General features: G+C 41.8%; 1 protein-coding gene across 3 annotated transcripts in view; it reads right to left on the reverse strand.

The window, feature by feature from the left end:
- The window catches only part of ACE2 (angiotensin converting enzyme 2), a 42,063-nt gene that overhangs the window by 2,215 nt on the left and 17,809 nt on the right, over positions 1–22,039 (reverse strand). For all 3 annotated transcript variants that reach the window (XM_019667409.1, XM_019667391.1, XM_019667398.1), the window contains 10 exons: positions 19,163–19,332; positions 16,389–16,615; positions 13,743–13,887; positions 10,943–11,041; positions 10,119–10,241; positions 9,549–9,721; positions 8,260–8,321; positions 4,188–4,288; positions 2,674–2,790; positions 505–699 (listed from right to left, as the gene is read on the reverse strand). In XM_019667409.1, the coding sequence (XP_019522954.1) occupies positions 505–699; positions 2,674–2,790; positions 4,188–4,288; positions 8,260–8,321; positions 9,549–9,721; positions 10,119–10,241; positions 10,943–11,041; positions 13,743–13,887; positions 16,389–16,615; positions 19,163–19,332 (1,412 nt within the window). The remainder of the gene's footprint in view (positions 1–504; positions 700–2,673; positions 2,791–4,187; positions 4,289–8,259; positions 8,322–9,548; positions 9,722–10,118; positions 10,242–10,942; positions 11,042–13,742; positions 13,888–16,388; positions 16,616–19,162; positions 19,333–22,039) is intronic.

The following is a 22,039-nucleotide window of genomic DNA, read 5'->3' on the forward strand; positions in this document are numbered from 1 at the left end:
ACTGATTTAAATCCTGAGTGAACTTGGATCTTCAACTCAAGAACAAATTAGAGGGTGGCTGACCCATGAACTAAGAGGATGATAGGGAGCCTGGGGTACCCAAGAAGGAATGAAGGTGATTAAAGAGTAGTGGTCTGAAGCAAATCTCAGAGCTCACTCTTCAATGATTTTACAGTTCAAACACATCACCAACCCAGTCTCTAGGTTCATGCCTAGAGCTGGGAGGACGCATCAGTAAAAATAACCCTCTGAGCCTGCCCACTGCCGAGTCTGCAGTGCCTCTTGGCAGTAGGGCAATGATGCTGTGGCCAGGGTGGAGTTTTCCAGGGCGGGCATGCCGGCAAACCCAGGTTGGACACCTATTGTGTGGGAGGGCTAGAAGGGGAAGTGCTGAGGAAATCTGGTCATTGTTCTGTACAACCTGCCACTCACTGCAAACTTCCCCGTTAGTTTTCCCTAAACCTTTCTGTTTTAGGAGAGCTAAGTCTAGGAAAGATCACTTACTTCCTTCGGTCTCTGATCCCGGTGAAGATGAGCAGGCCAATAGCAACCACTACCACTCCCATCACAACCCCGAAAACAATCAGCCATATGGTGACGGGTGGCTGGTAAGGGGGTCCCAGTGTCGGCTGAATACCCAGAAACTCCAAGCTGTTGTCATCCAGGCGGAAAGCATCATTGATACGGCTCCGAGACATCCTATTCCCAAAAGTGAAACATTTAGGCCAAAAGGACACTTCGACAAAACAAAATGGCGTGTGATTGTTTACTAATCCTTATATCATTGTTCCTGAAAGGGTCTGATAAGGCTTATCCTCAGAATGTACTCCTTACGTAACAATGAAATCCAAATAGATCACCAGGTCCAATGCAAGATATGAGTTTTGACAATTATGCTCCTTTCATATCTTGCAACCTGGATTAGGTTTGGCAACAGCTTCACTGGAAAGTTGGTTGCAAGTGTAGAAACATGCAAATGGCTGGCACTTGTTCATTCGTGACTATTGCGTTGCAAAGGCTAAGTTAGCATATTTGGGAAGAACCTCCCTTCTGTCAGAGTATGTCTACAATGTCTTTATATGAAATAATGGAAAAGGACAATGGGTACACCTCTTCTACCAACGAACCGGGTCCTACCCCAGCTGTATTTTCCAACTAAAAGGTGTTCACATGTGGAGGCAGCACTGGGGATGAACACAGGAAGGGGCTTTTGCCAATTTCTCCAGCCCTGGGATGGGACAAAGCCGAATTTTATAGAGAAAAAAAGAATGGAGACTATTTTTAAAACAAAACAAAGAATAGTGAAATGGGGAATATTCTGGATCGAAAACCAGTGTCTAGCATCCCATCCTCCCACCCTTGGGTACAGTGCAGGTCAAGAGGTCAGAGACCACCCAGGGAGGGAGAGAGGTCAAAGCAGATTTAGTTATGTAACCCTTGGCAATCTCAGCCTGCAAGTGTCTCAGGTCATTCTGGAAACAGGAAGTTCAAGGTCTCCTGCAGTGTGCAGGAAGGCTGAGCTCTTTCATGATGATCTCAGCTGGCACTTTCCCCCAAAACAGAGAGAAGTTATTTGGAGGCAGTCAGTGAGTCTCTGGGCATGGCTGGGTTGGACACCCCAACTAAGTCAGATTTTCTAGGCACACACACTGCCCAGCGCATCTTAGCTCTGCTTCCAAAGATGAACAGCAGCTCAAGGGGGCCACCTAGTGAACTTCCCTGCCGAAGTGGGTATCCTCAGCTTTTTAACACAAGGGGAACCAACTACATCTACCCATTCTTCACTTTTGCTGTTTTGGAAAACAGCTGAGGCAAATGGACAAGTTGTTCCTTCTAAACACTCACTGTGTGCAGCACGTCCCTCTCCTAATGTGGAGGCTACGTGACGTCTAGGAAGCCTGTTCTTGCCTCCTTTGTTTCACACTTGGGTTAGTTAAATGAATCCTCCATCCAAGTCCCCATAGCAAATGATGGCCGTCAATCCCTGCCCATGTCCCTTCGGCACTTAAACATTTTCCATGAGTGCTGGCCAGACTTTCTTCAGCCAGCAGCTGCTGCCTCTGCCTGAGGGCATTCTTGGGCCACAAAAGTCTGCCCTGCCCGTGTGCCAGAAATGCCGGGGGAGTCATGTCACCTGTAAGCAGCTCTCAGCCAAAGACTGATGGCAGGTGGTGAATCAACACGCCAGCTCTGCACGTTCTACACGGTCCTCCCGGGAATCGCCAGCAGCATTGAGCTCCAGTTGCCCATGGTGGCAACGTGCCCCGTAACACTCAGGTCTTATCTTCCTTCCGTTCTCTGTCTCCTGTCCACACTTCTCTGTCAGTGCTTCTTGACATCGCCTCCCAAATAAACTATTGGGTTGTCGGAAAGGTCATGATGCATTTTTGCAACAGAAAACAGAGTAAAACTACATCATGACTTTTCTGACAACCCAATACTTACACTCAAATGCTTGTCTAAGGGCCTGCATCTGGAGGAACCCAAATCAAGACAATCCCCTTGCTATGAGATCCTCCAGGAATTAAAACACAAGTGGTTACGATGAGATAAAACATGTACATGACTCAGACCGGTGCCTGGCACACAGCAAGAGCACACTTATTACTAGTTATTGTTACTGTTGCCGTTGTTAACCCCTCAGCCTTACGTAGTTTGAAAGTAAAATATCACCTGATGGCCGCTTCAACTTCCGTTCTAGGAATGATATCAGACACGTGATTAGGTGAAGTCACAAAGAAGTTGAAGGAGACTCTTGGCTTCCTATCACTCACCCGCACGTCCTCCTCCCTGTGGACACACAAAAGAAACATCTTCCTTTGTAAAGAAAGGACACAATAAAGAGAATGAAGACTTCTGCTGGTGAAAAGCAGGTTAGGGAGGATCACAGGGTTAAGTAGAGAGATATGGGGCAGGGCAACCACTGAAGGGTGTAATTGTCTAAAAGCGTAACACCGCCCAAAGCACATGAACTCAACTCCATAAGTTGTGATAGCAAGTCTTGGCAATATTTCTTCTACCACCACATAACAACCATATTTTTTTCAATGATAGAAAAATATCACACTGAAAACACCAGAAGAATCAGCAAGAAACCATTGGTGACCCAGCATTGGGATAAACAATGGTAGGCAGCAGTGGCTTAGTAACATGGAAAAAAGTGGTGAGTTTACACCCTCCAACACTACCCCACCCAACAAAGCTGTCATGTTACACCCACAGGTGAGGGGAAAGAGCGGGGTTCACAGCACAATGTGACAAGACTGTGCTCTCATAGCTGCCAGAGCGATCCTAGCAAAACCTAAGGCAGATCATGTAGCTCAAAGCCCTTCTCACTCAGAATAAAAGCCAAAGTCCTTGGAATGGCTTGAGACCCACGTGAACTTTCTTTGCCTCTTCCCGCCCATGCCCCAGTACCACCATGACCACAGTACCTCCTACTTACTTTCTATTAGCTCTCTGATCCAGCCACACTGGCCTCCTTACTGTTGGAGGATATTCATTTCTCAAGATCTTTCCAGCTGCTATTTTCCCCGACTGAAACATTCCCCTCCTCCCCCCCCTTGTCTGCATTACTGGCGCTCTCTCTCTCGCTCTCTCTCTCTCTCTCTCTCTCTCTCTCTCTCGCTCGCTCGCTTCAAATATTTGCTCAAATATTACTGAGGCCCTTTCTGACCGTTTTAGCTAAAATTGAACTCTGTACACATACATGCACCAGCACTCCCCAGCCCCTTTCCTATTGTATTTTTCTCCCTCGCACTTATAAGCGTCTTGTTGTACTACATTTCACTTATCTTAGTTTGTAGATTGTAACACATGCACAAACAAAACATGTATATTAGAATACAAGCCTAATGAAGACAAAGTTTTCTGCCTTTTTCTGTCAGTGCTGAGGGTGCATGAGAGAATTTGGGGGAGGGAAGTGAAAAGGACAACAGTAGAGAGGAGGGGAGAGAGTGGAAAGGGAGAGGACAGTGCATTTAATAAGAACAGTCTGCAAGCCAAATAAGTCACAATCATTTCTAAATAGAGTGACCCAAATCCTAGGCTATCAAAAAAAATTAAAAGCTATTAAAACGTTTTTCTTCATTTCACTTGAATAAAAATTTAAGCATAATATCTTCTCAGCCCCAAAAATAAGGAAAGTTCTGGTTGAAATAACTTGAGAGCACAGCAAATCAACTCACCCAAAATGAACTGTCTGGTTTTTGACTTTTAAAAAATACTCTCTCATGGCATATGCAACAGATGCCTGGAACAAGTACATTTCATTATCATTCCATTCATACTGCAAATTCAAAAGAAAAACACGCTCAGTAGGGATCATAAGATACATGCAAACCGACAAGTTTTATTATAGTCCACAATCATTATTTTTAAATTTTCTAATATTCCAAAGATTCCTGCTATTCATTAAGTCAGTGACCTCCAACTTGAGTGTATAGTAAGTATCACCTGGAGGCCTGGTTAAACCAATGAATACTGGGTCCCACCCTCAGAGCTTCTAATTCAGGTCTAGGATGTGACACAAGAATGTGCATATCTAACAAGCTCCCAGTTGGTGCGCTGTTAGTCAGGCAACCATGCTTTAAAAACCACTGGGTTCACTGATTCTTTTACTTTTGCTTGATGTAAGCTGAAATTAACACCCTGAGGGCAGGGTGTTTATAGAGGGGAGTCATGAAAGTCATGGATTTTGGTTAAAATGTCCATATACTCTAGACAAATATGCAGAGTTTTTACTATTTTTATAGTAAGTTCTCAGATATGTATAAGTGTAAAAGATAAAGAAATTTGAGGTTCAATGGAAAAAATAACTCTGTAAACAACAAGGTAATTTGTTTGTTCTTGTTTTCCACTGCTAAACAAATGGCTTATGTATTTGCATAGTCAAAGAAAAACTAGCGAGAAAAAAAAGCATTCACTCTTTCGTCCAGTAGCTGGCAGTAGAGATCAATGGATGGCACAACGTTTGCATCTGTCCTTTCCCTTTTAGGAAAAACAATTACTTCTAAGAGTTTTATGGTTTCAGGTCTTACATTTAAGTCTTTAATCCATTTTGAATTTGTTCTTGTATATGGCGTAAGGAGGTGGTCCAGTTTCATTTTTTTGCGTGTGTCAGTCCACTTTTCCCAGCACCATTTATTAAATAGACTATCTTTACCCCAATGTAAATTCTTGCTTCCCTTGTCATAGACTAACCACCCGTATATGCCTGGATTTAGTTCTGGGCTCTCTATTCTGTTCCATTGATCTATGTGCCTGCTTTTATGCCAGTACCATGCTGTTTTGATTACTGTAGCCTTGTAGTACGTTCTAATGTCTGGAAGCGTGATCCCCCTGACTTTATTCTTATTTCTCAGGGTTGCCATGGCTATTCAGAGTCTTTTTTGGTTCCCTATAAATTTCAGGATTATATTTTCTATTTCTGTGAAAAATGCCCTAGGTAGTTTGATAAGAATTGCATTGAATCTATATATTGCTTTAGGCAATATGGACATTTTAACTATATTAATTTTTCCTCTCCATGAGCATAGAAGGTTTTTCCATTGCACCATTGTGCCACTATTCACAATAGCTAAGACTTGGAAACAACTGAAATGCCCATCGGTAGACGACTGGATTAAGAAACTATGGTACATACACAATGGAGTATTACTCAGCTATAAAGAAGAAGGAAATCGTACCATTTGCAACAATATGGATGGAACTAGAGAACATTATGCTAAGTGAAATAAGTCAGTCAGAGAAAGACAAATACCATATGACTCACTTATACGTGGAATCTAAAAAACTGAATAAATGAGAAATGTAAACAGAAATAGTCTCAGAGACACAGAGGAAGAACTGAGGGTTGCTATTTGGGAGGGGTGGGGATGAAGGAGAAGGGGAAGGGATGAGACAATACAAATTGGTAACTATAATATGGCCTCAGGGATAGACAAGACAGTCTGGGGAATATAATCAATAATGTTGTAAATATTTTTTAGGGGCCAGATGGACTCATGTCTTGTTAGGGAGACCACTTCATAGTGTAGAGGCCTGACCACCGCACTGTATTTCTGAAGCTGATGTTCAATAATAATGTATGTCCACTATAATTATATATACATATATAGTCACAGGATGTAGAGTAGAATGCAGGAATGGAGTCAATGGAATTGTAATAGATAACCATGATATCGGGGGTGGGAGGGCAGTAGATGGGGGAGGGGGGTTGTGTCTGTGTGAAGGGTGAAAAGGGTAACTATTGCATTGTTCTGTACACCTGAAACTAACAATAAAAAAAAATTAAACAAAGCCAACCAATGGAAAAGACTGGTGAAATTGAAGGTGAAAAAATACATAGAACTAATAAATAAAATAAAGCAGTGGTCCTTTAAAAAAAACAATTACAAGATTTCTCAAAGAAATTGCTATATTAACTTCAGCTTGATATCACTCAGCTTTGAGAAAAAGTTGCTCTAATAGTAATAATATTATTAATATTACTACTAATAATATGCTGGTTACTATTTCTATGTTAAATAAATAAATAAAGGTTGAGTTCTCAAAAGATCCAGTTGGACTTGGCAATGACATGGCTTGAACTGGACAGACATTCTGGCTCTGAGGTGTAGCAGGTGTGCTAGAAATATAGTTCTGGTCTCATCAAAGGAGCCTTTTACTCAGTACATCGGCCTCAGAATGTTACACCATCAAGCCCTCTGAAGAGTATTTACCAATTCCTCACTGCATGGGACAAATGTCAAAACAAAAAAGATAATTGACAGGGAACCCAATCTGCTGGATACTTTGAAGTGATTAAAATTTATTAGGCCAAGGGAAAGCTAATAAAAATATGACAGAAAGAGCAATAATCCCAGACACTCAATGATTAAGAAAATTGCGAAGTGACTTACGGCCATTTTTATTATTTCTTTCTTACATGTTGATTTTTTACTCCTACTACATTATTTATTGTATATTCAGATGTCTTACTTATCTATGAAATGACACCACGAGTGCTGTGGAGCCTTGGACAATACTTAACTTCCGAGGAAAGTAAGGGGATAGACATACAATCTTTGGATCTCTCCAGTGCAAGTAACAATTTACTACAGCACCTGGGACTGTTTTATCCAATAGGCCCAGGCTGTCCTCCAATCCTGCAAAGCCTTCATGGTGCTATGTCCCCACACAGGCCTTTGATCCCCATCTGCCTGGGACAACCTTTTCCTCTTTCCCAGCCAAAGCCACTACTTCTTCAGACTGGATAGCCCGAAACAGGTGTTTAGGAGAAAGCATGAGCTGATTAACATAATTCACATGAAGGTGTGAGTAATATGATTTTCTGTAAAACATTTTGTTATTCCAAAATGAATCTCTGCATCAGTGGTTCTCAAACTTGGCTGTAATTAAAATCACCTGGGGAGTGTTTCAAACTCAGATGCCCAACTCTTGATGCCACACCCCAGAGCAATTAAGTCAGAATCTCTGGGAATGGGACTCAAGCATTAATATTGGGTTGTCGGAAAAGTCATGACGCATTTTTGCAATGAAAAACAGAAAAAAATACATCGTGACTTTTCCGATAACCCAATATTTGTAAAGCATCTCATGTGACTCCAATGTGCAACCGGGTTTGAGAGGCAGTGTTCTGAAGCAGAGCATGACAGTCTTTGCTGTGTATATACATGACCTGCAGGCTTGTTCACATGCAGATTCTGATTAAGCAGGGCCAGGGCTGGGACCTAAGATTCTGCATTTTTAACAAATTTCCAGGCTATAAATTGACTAAAGAAAACAAAGTAAAGCTCCCTACACTACTTCTAAAAACAAACCATCTCTCAAAATACTACCATGTTCTCTTCCTTGAATATAAGTAATGGTGATAAGAGTGAATTAAAAGGGTGGGTATTTGTTATTTAAGATTGGATGTTTTGGATGGGGGAAGAGAGGTTGTCACTTTGTGAGGGTGAAAAGGATAACTATTGCATTGTTCTGTACACCTGAAACTAAAAAAAAAAAAAAAAAGATTGGATGTTTTCTCATTCTTCTTAACACCTTCAAGGTAACAAGGAATAAGTAGACATGGCCAATCCAAGAAGGAGTGTGTTAGTGGGGGAAAGAAAGAGCAGAAGACCAGAATCTGGGACTTGTAGTTCTTCAGAGAACCATGTGGCCTCTCATCATTTAGACCTTTCTGGAACGGGCTTATTGTGTTCTATTTAAGGGAGCACGCTGAAAAGTCAGGGATGCACTGTCCAGAATACTCACTGCTTTTTCTCCAAGAGCTGATATCAGGCTTATCCGCACTTTAATGCTTTGGTCAGCAGCATCTGATTAAAGAGAAGTCACAGGCTGTTGTTACAGATGATAGATTGATCATGTGCATTTCTTTCCCCTCCCAAGACCCCACTAAAGTGACACTAAAGGAATTTTTAAAAAGGTATAAAGACACTTTGTGGAAATGAGAAGTAATGGAGGAGTGGTAAGTGCTTTCTCAAGGGTCAGGAAGCCATGGCCTAATGAGAACTCAAAAGTCCCCAAATCCCAGACAGGCTTGGGATTCAGGTACAGCCGGCAGTGGGAAGAAGATACCGGACTGAAAACAAGGGGAACGAAAGTCAAGTATGGTTAAAGCCACTTTGGGGAACAGTTAATCCTCCTACCCTTTATGCTCTTGCTTAGATAATCGCTTGGAGGCTGTGCTGCAGCAAAACAAGAATTAATAAAGAAGACATGGAATCCAAGAAGCAGTGGATTCGACCAGGAAAGCAGCAAAGGGATGACCCAGGATGAAAATTGTGGTCCAGACTGAGACAAAAGGATGTAAGACTCCAAGAGGAAAGTCTAGGAAAAATGAGATTGAGAAAGAGTAGATATACTGGAATCGCTGGAAAAGATGAACGCATTAAAGATAGCAAATCAGGCATGAAAACTAAATGGGGCAGTAGAAACCCGAGGACAAACAAAAAGCCACATAAAAAGAATATAAAATGGTATATTACTCGGCTCTGCAGACATAATGATGTAAATAATGATCATTTCTTTACTAAAAATCATTATAAAGCTTTTGGGGAGAATGAGAAGGGGAGGTGGAAGAGTAGGCAGAAGTGCATATCTAAAACTGACCAGTAAGGAAATAACAATATAATCAAATTGTTTAGAAATATGAAAGTAACTTCCAGAAAGAAGAGGTAATAGCATGAAGACTGTTGAAGGGTTTGTCTTTGAGGAGCAGGATTCGAGTACAGCGAGTTGGGGACTGTTATATATATTCTTTTATTTTAAGTATGGGGCTTGAAGAGAGAGAGAGATAGAGATAGAGAGATAGAGAGAGAGAGAGAGAGAGAGAGAGAGAGAGAGAATGATTTCTCACTAGTACATAGGAGGTACTCAAGAAAAATTGTGCTTCCTCCCCAGTGAAATCGCTGTTGCCAACATCACACAATGGGAAGAGGTAGAACATGCCCTGCTGTGTACGGCCCCATGAGACAGGGCCAGAGAAGACGAGGGGAAGAAGAAAGGGAGCCATTTGAAATGTGTCCCCTCCATGGACTCACATGGACTCCAGTAGGTGTTCCATCCTACAGAAGAATTACTGTTCTGCTCCTTCAGCCAGGTAAACAAGGGATCAAAGTATCTGAGCAGTGGTCCTACATCCATATTCGTTGATCCTACGACACTTTCCAGTGCATAGGTCCAGGGTTCGGATTTTCCAAGCCTCAACATCTCGCTACATGAAAAAAAGGGAGAGTGGGTTCAGGGCGTTTTGAGGGATTCCAGATGTACATATATTTACTTGTATGATATATGGTTTCTCCTCTTTGGCTTGTCTAAGTCTGCTTCTACAGCAGAATAGAAAATAAGGTGTGTTAACGGATGTATTCATCCTTCCACGTACTACAAAGAGAACTCTGTAGTTATGACGTGCAGAAAGGAGGCAGCCTCTCTAGGCATCACATGATCCAGCTTCCTGTGTGACCAGAAAAGACACATCAAATTGGTAGATGAGGACATTTTGAGACCAACAATTTTCTTTTTTAGAACAAAGAAGTCAAATGTAAACCCAGGCATGGAAATGAGTCATTTTGGATAGTAGAAGAGGTTCAACATTTTGAAACATTTCTTACAGCAGCTTCTTCCCGGCCTCAGTGGAATTTGAGATGTCACATTTGTGCAGGGGACCTTCGTGTCGAGCTATTTTACAAAGGGCTTCTTGAAACTGGAATTCAAAAATGGTCCTTGTGTAATAACTGTAAAAGACACAAAGAAACAAAAAAAGCAGGTCCATGTTTAGTTACTGTGGTACAGTCAAAGATTGGGGCATTTATTTCAATTCTGAGGTCCTAGTAACCAAAAAGATACTAGTCAAACCTCTTTCTCCACAAAGACCCAAACATGAAACCTACAGACTCATCATAACCTTTTTGAATTTCTGTATCAGCTGATAAAAATGCAGTGTTATTTTGTTAAATGTTAGCTCACGTTTGCATTGTGCTATACAGATTGACAGCCCTTCCATATACATAATGTCAATCAATCCTATGGCAGGTTAATAATATTATTTCCTCTTTACAAATAAAGAAATTGAGGCTCAGCAAATTCAAGATCTGGGGCTCATCAGTGAAGAACATAGGTTTTTGGGCTTCACGTTAAAAACGCTCTCTCCATTACAATCACTCTGAACTCTGCCAGTAACAAGAAGACAAACAAAAATACTTGTTTGCTTTTCTCCCAAGGATATATAAATTCCTTGATGGTGTTTATTTAACCCAATAAATCATGTAGGTAAATTTAATGGAAATTGATAATCTATTTTGCGGTTTTAGGGGAGAGGTGAGCGGAGATAGAAAGAAATTATAGTCGACCCTTCATAGATCACTATTTCTTTACCATTAGCACAGCTGTCCACAAAGCTTACAAGTTAAACAGTGAGAATAAGACTGTCATTTACCGGATGAATGAGTAATCATTAGCAACGTGGAACAGAGACGCTGGGTCACAGTATGTTTCATCATGGGATACAGGTTCTACCACCCCGACTATCTCTCGCCTTTGGGGGGAAAAAGAAGAAACATTAGCTATGGTTCACTTACCGTGAGAAGGTACAGTTGGATGCCGTTTCATCCACAGATGGCATTTATACTGGAATAGGTTGACAGGCGTAATAGAAACAGTGCCCAAAATTACAGAGTACAGCCCATTATGTGGTTACCTCTTCCTTTTTTAACCCAGCCAGACTATACCACTGGAAAATAGCTTTGTCTTCAAAACACTGATTTCATAAAGTGCATTTCATGGCCAAAAACATACAGTAAAAGCCCTAATAATTCCTCTCTGGCACCATAGCTGATGTGCTCCTGGCAGAATTCTGTAAAACTGAAATCTTACTTATTCTTCAAGGCTAGCTCAAGGCCACCCTTCTGCCAGCACAGCGAAGCCCTCCAGCTCCCTTGGTCTTCTCTAACTGTGCCTCCTTTGCCATTTCTGTCTCCATTTTATAATTGTTCACATACAGCTTCTTCTTCCCCCAGAGACTTGAGCTCCTAGAGGGCAGGGTGCCATGTCTCGGTCATCTCTATAGTTCCGATGTAAACACAGGGTCTGATGCTAAGGAAAGACTTCATGTGTATTTGTTGAGTGAACGGAGTAATTAACACTTTAATGAAACACCTTAAGGGTCTGATTCCATTAGGGTACCTTTAAAAATAAACTAAAAGGGATCAAAAAGTAATTCATTCAGAAAAAGGTAGGAAGACCATGTATTTGGCATTGTTTAAACATAATACATTTGTCTGATTTTGGGAACATTATAGACACTATTTCAGTAATATGCAAATTCTAGAAACAGTTATTATAGATGCTGCTGCCTCCTTTCTCCCAAGTAGGTTTTATGTTAACAAAGAGAATTTTGGCAGAAAAGTGTCACTGACTTAAACTTATGGATATGGGGCTCGATGCTGCACATAGGTAAATCTTCACTACAAAAAGAAAAAATAAGAAAAACAAAAAAAAAATTGACAGGAGTCTAATAGATGGTGGGGAAAATATTTCCTTCCTTCCCTCTCTTCCTTCCTTTTTTCCTTCCCTCCTTCCTTCCTGTCTTCTTTCATAATCTTTCATCTAAAACCCATTCATTTCATACCCGCATGTGGCCCTGTGCAAGGCACTTGGGACACAGTGACAAAAAACATAGTGCTGAAGCCACTGAAAGGGATCACTACATGTCGCCCAAACATGCCAGGCTCTCTCTAGCTAGGAATTCTCTCTGTTCCCCTCTGCACACACCTGGTTAACTCCCACACCTTTCTCAGAGTTCAACTTGGATGCCTCTCCTCACCTGACCCACCAGATTGGGCTGGGATCACCTTGGATATCCATAGGTCCCCATTCCCTCCCATCACAACACCACACACAGTGGTTTCATTTTCCACATCCCTCTATAGACTAAAGTTCTTTGAAGTCAAGGAGAGCATCTGAAAGATCAGCATTGGATCCTCAGTGCTTTGTGTAAAAGGTGGAGTCAATATTTTTGGTTTAAAAGAATGAATAAAAAAATAAACAAAAATGAGTAAATTGACCATTTCCTAAATAATATCACAGTGTAATAGATGACTGAACACTTAAAAAGACAAGTTGTGTCACCTGACCCTGGTGGGGGTTGGGGGTGAAGCAGAGCCAAAAAAATATTATCTGAGAAGAGGGAACCCAAATAGAGACTAAAAAAATAAAGTGGAGGGCCGGCCGAGTAGCACGATGGTTAAGAGCTGGCTTGGGACGCCAGAGGGCCCCGGTTCGGATCCCACATATGAGGGCCAGTGACACTGCCCTCCACAGCTAAGATGCTGAACAACAGTTCAACCTGGAGCTGGGCTGCCGTGAGTCGCCAGCAACGGCGTAGGCTGCAGCCCCTGTGGCAGTGGGTTGCCATGGGCTGCCGTGTGTGGCCGGCGACCAGCGTGAGCGGCCAGCAGCCGCTGTGAGCAGCCGTCCAGAAGCTAGCGACTGATCTGCCTCGCCCGGGAAGAGCGCAATGATGGCGCCAACTTGGGCCAATGAAGCAACGTCCTCCACAACTAGACTGAAGAACAAAACGACAGCAACTTGTCTGTTTCCCTTCCCCCAATTCCCCAGCACTGTTCCCATCCCCCAAATTCTCCAATAAAAATCTTAAAAAGAAAAAAAAAGAAAAGAAAGAACTGTATAAATAAATAAATAAATAAAAATAAATAAAGTGGAAGCAGCTAATGTATGTGTGTGTGTGTATGTGTGTGTATTGATGGCATTTCCCTAGCCCAAATGTACTTCTCTCTCATTTCTACATACAGAGGGTGCCAAAAACATGTATACACATTTTAAGAAGGGAAAAAACTGTATTAAAATTGTAATAATATATACCAATAACAAAAGATGAATACAAGGCACGTGTATACATTTTTTTGGCACCGTCGGTATTTAGCCCCACATCGCCTGATTTTGAGATTTAGCTATTGGAATCCCAGTTATTCTGACTATGAAGAATTCACTGAGAACCCCAATCCTAGTTGTCTTAAATTGGGTTCTCACCGAATCAAACCCTAAGACAAGGTCCTGGGAAACGATCCCAGGAAACATTGGCAAAGGAGTGAGGAAGTGAGACAGGGAAAGGAAAACAGCCCCAAAAGGTGTGTTAAGCAAATTACCAGTCAAACGCTTTTAAATAAACAGCAAACTCATGAGAAAACATTTTACTGATTGCATATTCACTGACTTACTTCATGTCCCACCACTTTTTCGTCCACTCCTCTTTGGGGACTTCACCGTTAAAGACCATCCACCTCCATTTTTCTAACATGTAAGTAAATGGTAGCGTTGCAACAATATTCAGGGCTTGTTTGAGTAGGAAGTTTATTTCTGTTTCTAAAAATAAAATGGAAAAGGATAAATAGTAAGATGAGGATGACAGTGGATGTTTTGTGTTGGGTAATTTCCAAATCTCAAAATATTCCTCAAGATATACTTACTATAAGGAGGGTTACATGAGAAATATTGACAGTGGACATAATATGTATATATTCATTTTCTCAGTTAAGGGATTTGGAGTAGAGTGAAGCCTTGGATAGGATAGGTAAGATAAGTCCACAAGCAGCCCGTAATCCTCATTTTTTTTCATTAGTTTTAATTGCCTTCCTTAAGTACCTCTTATCAGAGCTAATTAGGGTTATTTCATCTATTTTCCCAGTCATACTGTTTATTCTTATAAGTCCCATGAAGGCAGCGACTGGTAATATTTCATTCAAGACTGTATACCTAGCCCGGTGTCTGGTATATGATGCCCCCTGTGTCGCTGTTAAATAAACACATAAGAAACAGATGTGGCCAAAAGCCAGCAAAACAAAGAGTGAAAAAAAAACAAACAAAAAAGAGCCCTCCTGGAGGAAACCACCTACTGGATAGTCAGAAGGACAATGTTCTTTAAATGTACTGACATCTTCCTTACCTGAGTTTAAAATGATTTCATAAATTATGCTATTTCATTTCTCCTTTATTATTGATGTAAAAAGCAGTAGGCTCGCTCCAGTGTACAACTGGAGCTCACTGAGATGTAAGCAGGGGGATATTGTCTACTTGGCACACCACTCTATCTCTAGTGTCTAGAAATACGCCTTGCACATAGTTTGCACTCAATAAATAGTTTTGGAAGAAGAAAGGAAGTGGGAGGGAGGAAGGGAGGGGCTTCTTTGTTTTATATCATTCACTGATTGGGCAGAGCCAAGGAAAGAAGAGGAGTTTTTCAAACCAGAGGTTTAATCATGTTTAGAACTGTCTTAGGGATTCAACCATCTTTGCCTGCTGTCAGGGAACATTTTTTAAAAAATGATAAAACACATAATTGTCTGTTAATTAACTTGAGAATGATATTCTAAACTTAGGAAAAGGTGTGGTTACTGTAAAGTTCCTTCCCTTTCTTGCTCCCTTCGTGGGAGGATGCTGCTCCCCGTGTGAGTCTGCTTACCCACTGGGTCTGTTTACAGTAAGCTTTTCAGGCATGATGATGGCTTTACACTGACCTACTCCCAGGCCCTCATGAGATCACCAAGGTCTGGGCCAGAAACCAAGGCAAAACATATTGCCCACACAAGAATGAAGCTCTTGACCTTGACCTCATTGACCAAACCTTCCAGCCAGTGGAGCTGATGTTTATGTCCTAAATAACTAAAATGAGAAGACAGAAATACATGAAAGAGAAGAACATATTTGGCTCTAAGTGTCCCTCTTTTATGAGGGAGAATCAAAAGCCATGGCATCCTCACTGAAGAATCTGGATCTTGGGAACATTTGTCCTATACTATCAAGTCCAAGCCATCCCACGAGAAACAGGCTGTCTCATCCAAAGAACAGCATGGACCTGAGGGGATGTTACAGGGGCAGACTCATACTTCCACTGGAATGGACAGAACATTCCAATCCCTTCTGATCTTGATGTTCCACCACCCGTTCTTTAAGCATTCCTAAATTTAAGTTACCCTTTACTTTGTATAATTTGTGGGAAAAGCTTTAGATCAGGGCTCTCGCTCTGGTTCTGCCACGTTGCTTTTTGACTTTGGGCTACTTTCTCTCTCTTGTCTTCAGTTTCCTTTCTCTGCAAAATGGTTTTTAGAGTCTGTTCCAGCTCTAACATTGTGGCAAGTTTTTACCTAGAGCCAGAGGGATGGAGTCTGATCTCTGACTAATTAGCTAAGCGACCTTGGATAAGCCATTTCGGTTCTGTGGGCCTGTTTCAGCATCTTTTTTAAAATCTTCTGTTAGATGTTTCTTAGTTCTAAGACCATTCAATTCAGTTACCTCTCTTTTTCCCTTTTCAAAGATACAAAACCACAAATTGATATGTTGTGATAAATACTTAAAAATTTGTTTACCAGGAGCAATACCCAGTTACTCATAAATACCTTATACTTAATGTGGCAAAAATTAAATATATCCTATGCATGATCATAAATACCTTTGTCCACATCAGACTAAAAATCCCCAAAACATGCGATGAAAAAAATGTCCATAGTGGATGGTGTAGAGGCTTGACCACTGCACTGTACTGCACCTGAAGCTGATGTTGAATAATATTGTATGCCAACTATGATTGAATTGAATATATATATATATATATATATATATATATATATATATAGCCATGGGATGTGGAGTACAGTGTGGGGAGTGGAGTCAATGGAATTGTGATAGATATGTATGATGTTGGGGGAGGGGGGCGGTTAATCGGGGGAGGGGGTTATCACTTTGTGGGGGGTGAAAAGTATAACTATTGCACTGTTTTGTACACTTGAAACTAGAAAGAACGAAAGAAAGAAAGAAAGAAAGAAGAAAGAAAGAAAGAAAATAAATAATTTTTAAAAAAATGTCCATACCATTGTCTTCATTAAAATCAGGTGGCAGTAGACCCATGGTTTTCAAATGTTTAGGTGTAGCTACGGAAAGTGACATGACTTCCCCGACAGCTTCGTGGAACCCTTCATTAGCTCCACTTCTTAGCAGGTAGGGTTGTATGGCATACGCCATGTCATACTGGATGTGTCCCATCTCATGATGGGCTGTCAGGAAGTCCTCCATTGTCACCTTTGTGCACATCTTGATCCTGCACAGAAATGGGCAAGATTAAAATGAATTTCATTAAATTATCACAGTAGCATGGATCATCTTCCCAAAATTCATTCACCAATGAATCTGAAGACCTACCTTTTACATCCTAGAAACTGTAGAAGGTGCCCAATATAGAGTGAGGGGCAGGGCTGAATGCTGCGCTCCTGCCCACAGACTCATAGGAAGAAAGATAAGCAGAGTCTACTACTACAAACGCTCTGAGACGAGTACTCTACATGATCATGGACATGGCTTTGGGCATACAATGAGTGAATGTAGGCACATCTCCTAGAAGCACTAAGAAGGGCATAACAGAGGATGCAATGAGCAATCTAGACCTTAATCAACATGCAGGAGTTTGCCAGGTAGATGGCAGGGAGGGACAAGAGGTTGACATGCCTGGAGGTGCTCAGGGGGAAAGGCTTGAGAAACGAGTGTGGCGTTTAGGACACCGTAAGCAGTTTGGTACAGCCAGGATAGAGAGGTAGTAGACAAGGTTAGAAACTGGCATTTGGGAATCATTAGCATGTCAGTCATGGGGTGGATGTGGTGGTCCATGAAGCAGGTGTAGAATAGCAAGAAAAGAGGAGCCAAGAAAAAGGCCTAGAAGGTCCCAGTATGTACAGAATGGGGAGAGAAAGATGGTTCAGAGGAGATGGAAAGAGAAGCGGAAGGAGTCCGGAAGAGGGTGACAACGCAGAGGCCAGTGAAAAACAGCACTTCTAAGACAACTTGTAAATGTTGCTGTGGCCCACTGAAATAAGGACTCTGTGTGGCAGTTAGGTGGTGGTCCTTTGCAACTTGGCTGAAGTAATTTCATTCACGTAAATGTACGGTCATATTACGGTAAATGTCCAGATTAATTTTCCTACACTCTGACCATGTCATCTCCCTGATAAATTCCCTTCAAGGACTCCCCACAGCTTAAGAATACACTCAACCTCCTTTATGCATCCCAGCATGACCTGCTTTTCTAACTTGGTTGTTCTCCGTTCTCTTTTGAAACAATTAGAAGAATAGCTACTGCATATGTAATGTCTCCTGTAAGTAAGATCCTGTGTTGGGAAACTAACAGACACTCACTTTTAAGCCTCACTCTAGTGCTAGAGCTGAGCCCTGCAGCTGAGCACCTGTTTTGATAAAAAAGCTTTATTGGCACACAGCCCCACCCATTTGTTTCTGTATTGTCTAGCGTTGCTTTTATGCCACAAGGGAAGAGCTAAGTAGTTGCAACAGAGACCAGCAAAGCCTAAAGTATTTACTATCTGACCCTTTACAGGAAAGGATTACCAACCTCTACCCTAGTGGATGCTGCAGGGGCCCTGCCCAGACCTACTTTACCAGGCAGATCCACCCATCTCCCAGTTGCCTGAGGCACAACCATTAAAGGCCAATGGCAGCTTCCTTCCTCAGCGCCTTGTCAGGAGATTATGTCTCCCCACACCCTGGGGCAGTCCACAGCACAGCCGGTGACTAATATGGGGGTACAAAAGGCCAGTCCTCTTGTCTCGCAGTGTGATCAACTCTGTGGTACTAATCACACTCCAGAGAGCCATGTGGGATCAGGCGGAGGCAAGTCTCCAACAGAGATCACATCCTTACTTAACCCTTTCTCCTGCCCCATCCTGCTCCCCTCACACGCCTTTGCCTGAGAGCTCCCCCTCGACACAGCATTTGTACAAGAATCCCCATCTCAAGCTAGGGAACCCCCCCCCCTAAGACACTCACAAACCTGCAACCTGGGACTTTCTATTCCACTTCATAGATAAGGAAACTGAAACCGAAACCCAAGAAGGTTAAACACCTTGCCCACGGTTGCCTAGTCGTTACGTGGCACCTGGGATTCCAAAGCCTGTGCTCATTCTGCCATGTGACGCAGACCCTTCTCCACAAGCCATTTATTCTTGCCTAACTTGCTGACTGCAGGACACAACGCCAGCTCCCGCGTCTCTGCATTTCATCCTGCTATTCTCCCAACCAGGTGTCCTCTTCCCAGCTCTGTCTCTCCGAACCCTTCTCGTCTTTCAAGCCCAATTCAAATGCCACCTGAAAAGCCCTGTCTGCTCCTTACCCGCTATTCCAGGTTCTCTTCAAATTCCCCTTGAGTGTTCACTGTGTTTCTCTTAAGACACGCACCACTTTCTCTCTTTTACTCCAGCTTTTTTATTCACCTGTCCTGTCTCACTCACACAGGGAAACATGGAGGAGAGGACCAGTGCCTGATTCACACATCCATCTTCCATAAACCTTAGCACCAAAACTTTCCTAATGGGGCCTCCACCATGCCCATGACCATGCAGCTCTAATGGGTGCATATTATTTCAAATGAGGCAAATTGTATAAAGGTTCAGGTTAGTGCTGGCTGACAATCCCCTTTTCCCAGGAGAGCCCAGGTGTGCTTTCATGGACCCCCTTTATTCAAGGAGAAGTCATTCATCTCTTCTATGCTCAGAGAAGCAGAGAAGGAATCTGAATTCATCCTCATCCCGGCCTCCATTGTCTCCCATTTTAGTATCAGCTGTGTAAATATCAGCCTTGCTACCTGAAGTCACCCTTCCCTAGGTCCCAGGCTGTGGGGTGGCAGACGACTTTCCGGCCGTCGCCTGGCTCAGTTAGCATGGAGTTTTCCCAGAATCCTTTAGTCATATTAGGAAGGCCAACAGACACAAAGAACTTCTCAGCCTCCTGGAATATCTTTTTTGCATCCCACTTCTGGGGAAAAAAAAAACACAGCATTTAATTCCAGCATTAAAATAACAGCATTCTTTTTGTTGGATATGTACATAGGTATAACCTTTTGGGGAAGCAATTTGGCAATATGTATGGATAGTTTTCAAAGTACTTATATTCTTTGCCTCAATAATTCCGTCTGTAGAGAACTAACCTAAGAAATTCTCAGAAATTAGGTCAAAGAATTACATTTAAAATGATTCCTTGTTTATTATTGTTTTTAATTAAAATATATTTGACATATAACATGGTGTAAATTTAAGATGTACAACATATAAATGATTTATAACAAGGAAAAAAGTGGAAACAACCACTAGAATAGTTAAATAAATAATGATGACTTTGTGGAATGGAAAATCTAAATAAATTAGTAAGCGAAAAGTAGAATATATAAACCACTTATACAGCATAATCTTAATGAGGAAATACATGAAAATGTTAACAGACTGGGTGACATTATGTGTGATGTTTTTGTTTTTATTCTTTATATTTCAAGTGTAAACATAAACAACAATGACCTCTTTGTTAAACAATGTTTAACTCAAACCAATAATCATTAATTGAGCTCCTTTAAGGGGCAAGGCCCTGGCATTAGGCTCAGTGGAAGATACAAACAATACAGGGGCATGAAGTCATGGGCTTCGGGAACCAAATGGGCAGTTGAGCCTTGGCTTCAAAGTCTGCATGGGAATCGAAATTTCAGAATGTTCTGGAACTGGAGAAAGGAAGCAGTTGGTATCTGCCTTCCAGCAAACTCTTCTGGGAGCCAGTGTCCCTGGAGCTGACTAAGATGTCTTTGCAGATAAGACCCACATCAGACAAACTAAGTTTGTGTAATTGACAGATACTTCATGAATCACTTTTAATGACACAGAAAACTTCCTCTGATCTCAAAGACCAGTCAAGTCTGGTTTTTCTCCTATGTCATCCCTGGGGATAGGAAACAGGATATGACACTATGACTTTTTTTTTATTATTGGCCTATAAAGGCTTAATGTCGGGCAATATTGATATTAATGACTATGGCATTTTTAAGCAGAATGAATGTATACCAGTACAAAATGGTGTAGACAGTTAACATCTGCTGAGTGAAGAGTAAACAAATAGAAAACCAGACTGGAAATATTAGGAGTCCGGAGTTCAAACCTTAGTTACCATTAACTATCTTTATGACTTTGGGCAAGTCATTTACCCGAGCTGCAGTTTTCTCACTGACAGCATGGAACTATCACAATACCTGTCCTGTCAGTCTCATAGGTTTTCTGTAAAGATAACATTAGAAGAGGTGGTGGGGACCAAAACACTACCGACAGGCTAAGGGGTGACATAAAGATGGGCCTCTGCTAGAGCAGCAGCAGGGATCTGGGGGCCCTTGCAGCTTTGCAGCTTCATGTTTTTACTCAGTGTGAATCCTTCCCAGGAGTATGTTACATATGTGAAGATGTTCACTGCATTGCTGTTTTCAGATTTAAAACTGTTAACAAGCAAAAGTACAGAAATGCCTAAAGTGTAAATTATGGTGCGCCTATCTGAAGAAATTTTATACAGCCAACAAAAGCATGACTATGAATTCTACCCAGAAATAAATGTAGACCGTTACCAAATTAAAAAAAATATATATATATATATATATATAGATTTATAACTTTGTAACTTTTATAAAACTATATAATTATATAAAAGTATATGGAAGGGAACACAAAGAATTTAAATAATTATACCAAGATGGTAACAGAAAGTGGTTTAAAACTTATTTTAAAGATTCCCATAATATTTTTAACAATAATATTTTTAAATATGCAAAACTGTTCTAATGATATCCTTTTTCTCACTATTATAGATATTATGGACTGATTACTGAGCAATGACTAACTCTGGAAAGAGTGATGCCAACTAGTCAGTAATTTCACATCTTACTTGTTAATGGAAAACTAGGCCATCTTCATTTTTTTTTTAAAGATTTTTTTTTTATTAGGGAATTGGGGGGATGGGAACAGTGCAGGGGAATTGGGGGAAGGGGAACAGACAAGTTGCTGTCGTTTTGTTCTTCAATCTAGTTGTGGAGGACGTTGCTTCACTGGCCCAAGTTGGCACCATCATTGCGCTCTTCTCTGGCGAGGCAGATCAGTCGCCGGCTTCTGGACGGCCGCTCACTGCGGCTGCTGGCCGCTCACGCTGGCTGCTGGCCACACACGGTAGCCCATGGCAATCCACTGCCACAGGGACTGCAGCCCACGCAGTCGCCGGCGACTCATGGCAGCCCAGCTCGAGGTTGAGCTGTTGTTCAGCATCTTAGCTGTAGAGGCAGTGTCACTGGCCCTCATATGTGGGATCCGAACCGGGGCCCTCTGGCATCCCAAGCGAGTTCTTAACCATCGCGCCACTCGGCCGGCCCAAAAGTTAATTCTTGAACAGTCTTGAGAGCTATACCAGGCCAGCGAGCGACTACCTCACCCGGGAAGAGCGCAATGATAATACCAACATGGGCCGGTGAAGTGACGTCCTCCACAACTAGACTGAAGAACAAAAGGACAGCAACTTGTCTGTTCCCCTTCCCCGATTCCCCAGCGCTGTTCCCTCCCCCAATTGCTCAATAAAATCTTTAAAAAAAAACCAAGTACAGTTAAATTAGCTTGAAATTGTTTCACTCGTATTTACATGGTTTCATATAGGGAAGATAGGAAGAGAA

The sequence above is a fragment of the Hipposideros armiger genome, unplaced genomic scaffold, assembly GCF_001890085.2.
Source record: "Hipposideros armiger isolate ML-2016 unplaced genomic scaffold, ASM189008v1 scaffold_13, whole genome shotgun sequence".
Lineage (NCBI taxonomy): Eukaryota > Metazoa > Chordata > Mammalia > Chiroptera > Hipposideridae > Hipposideros > Hipposideros armiger.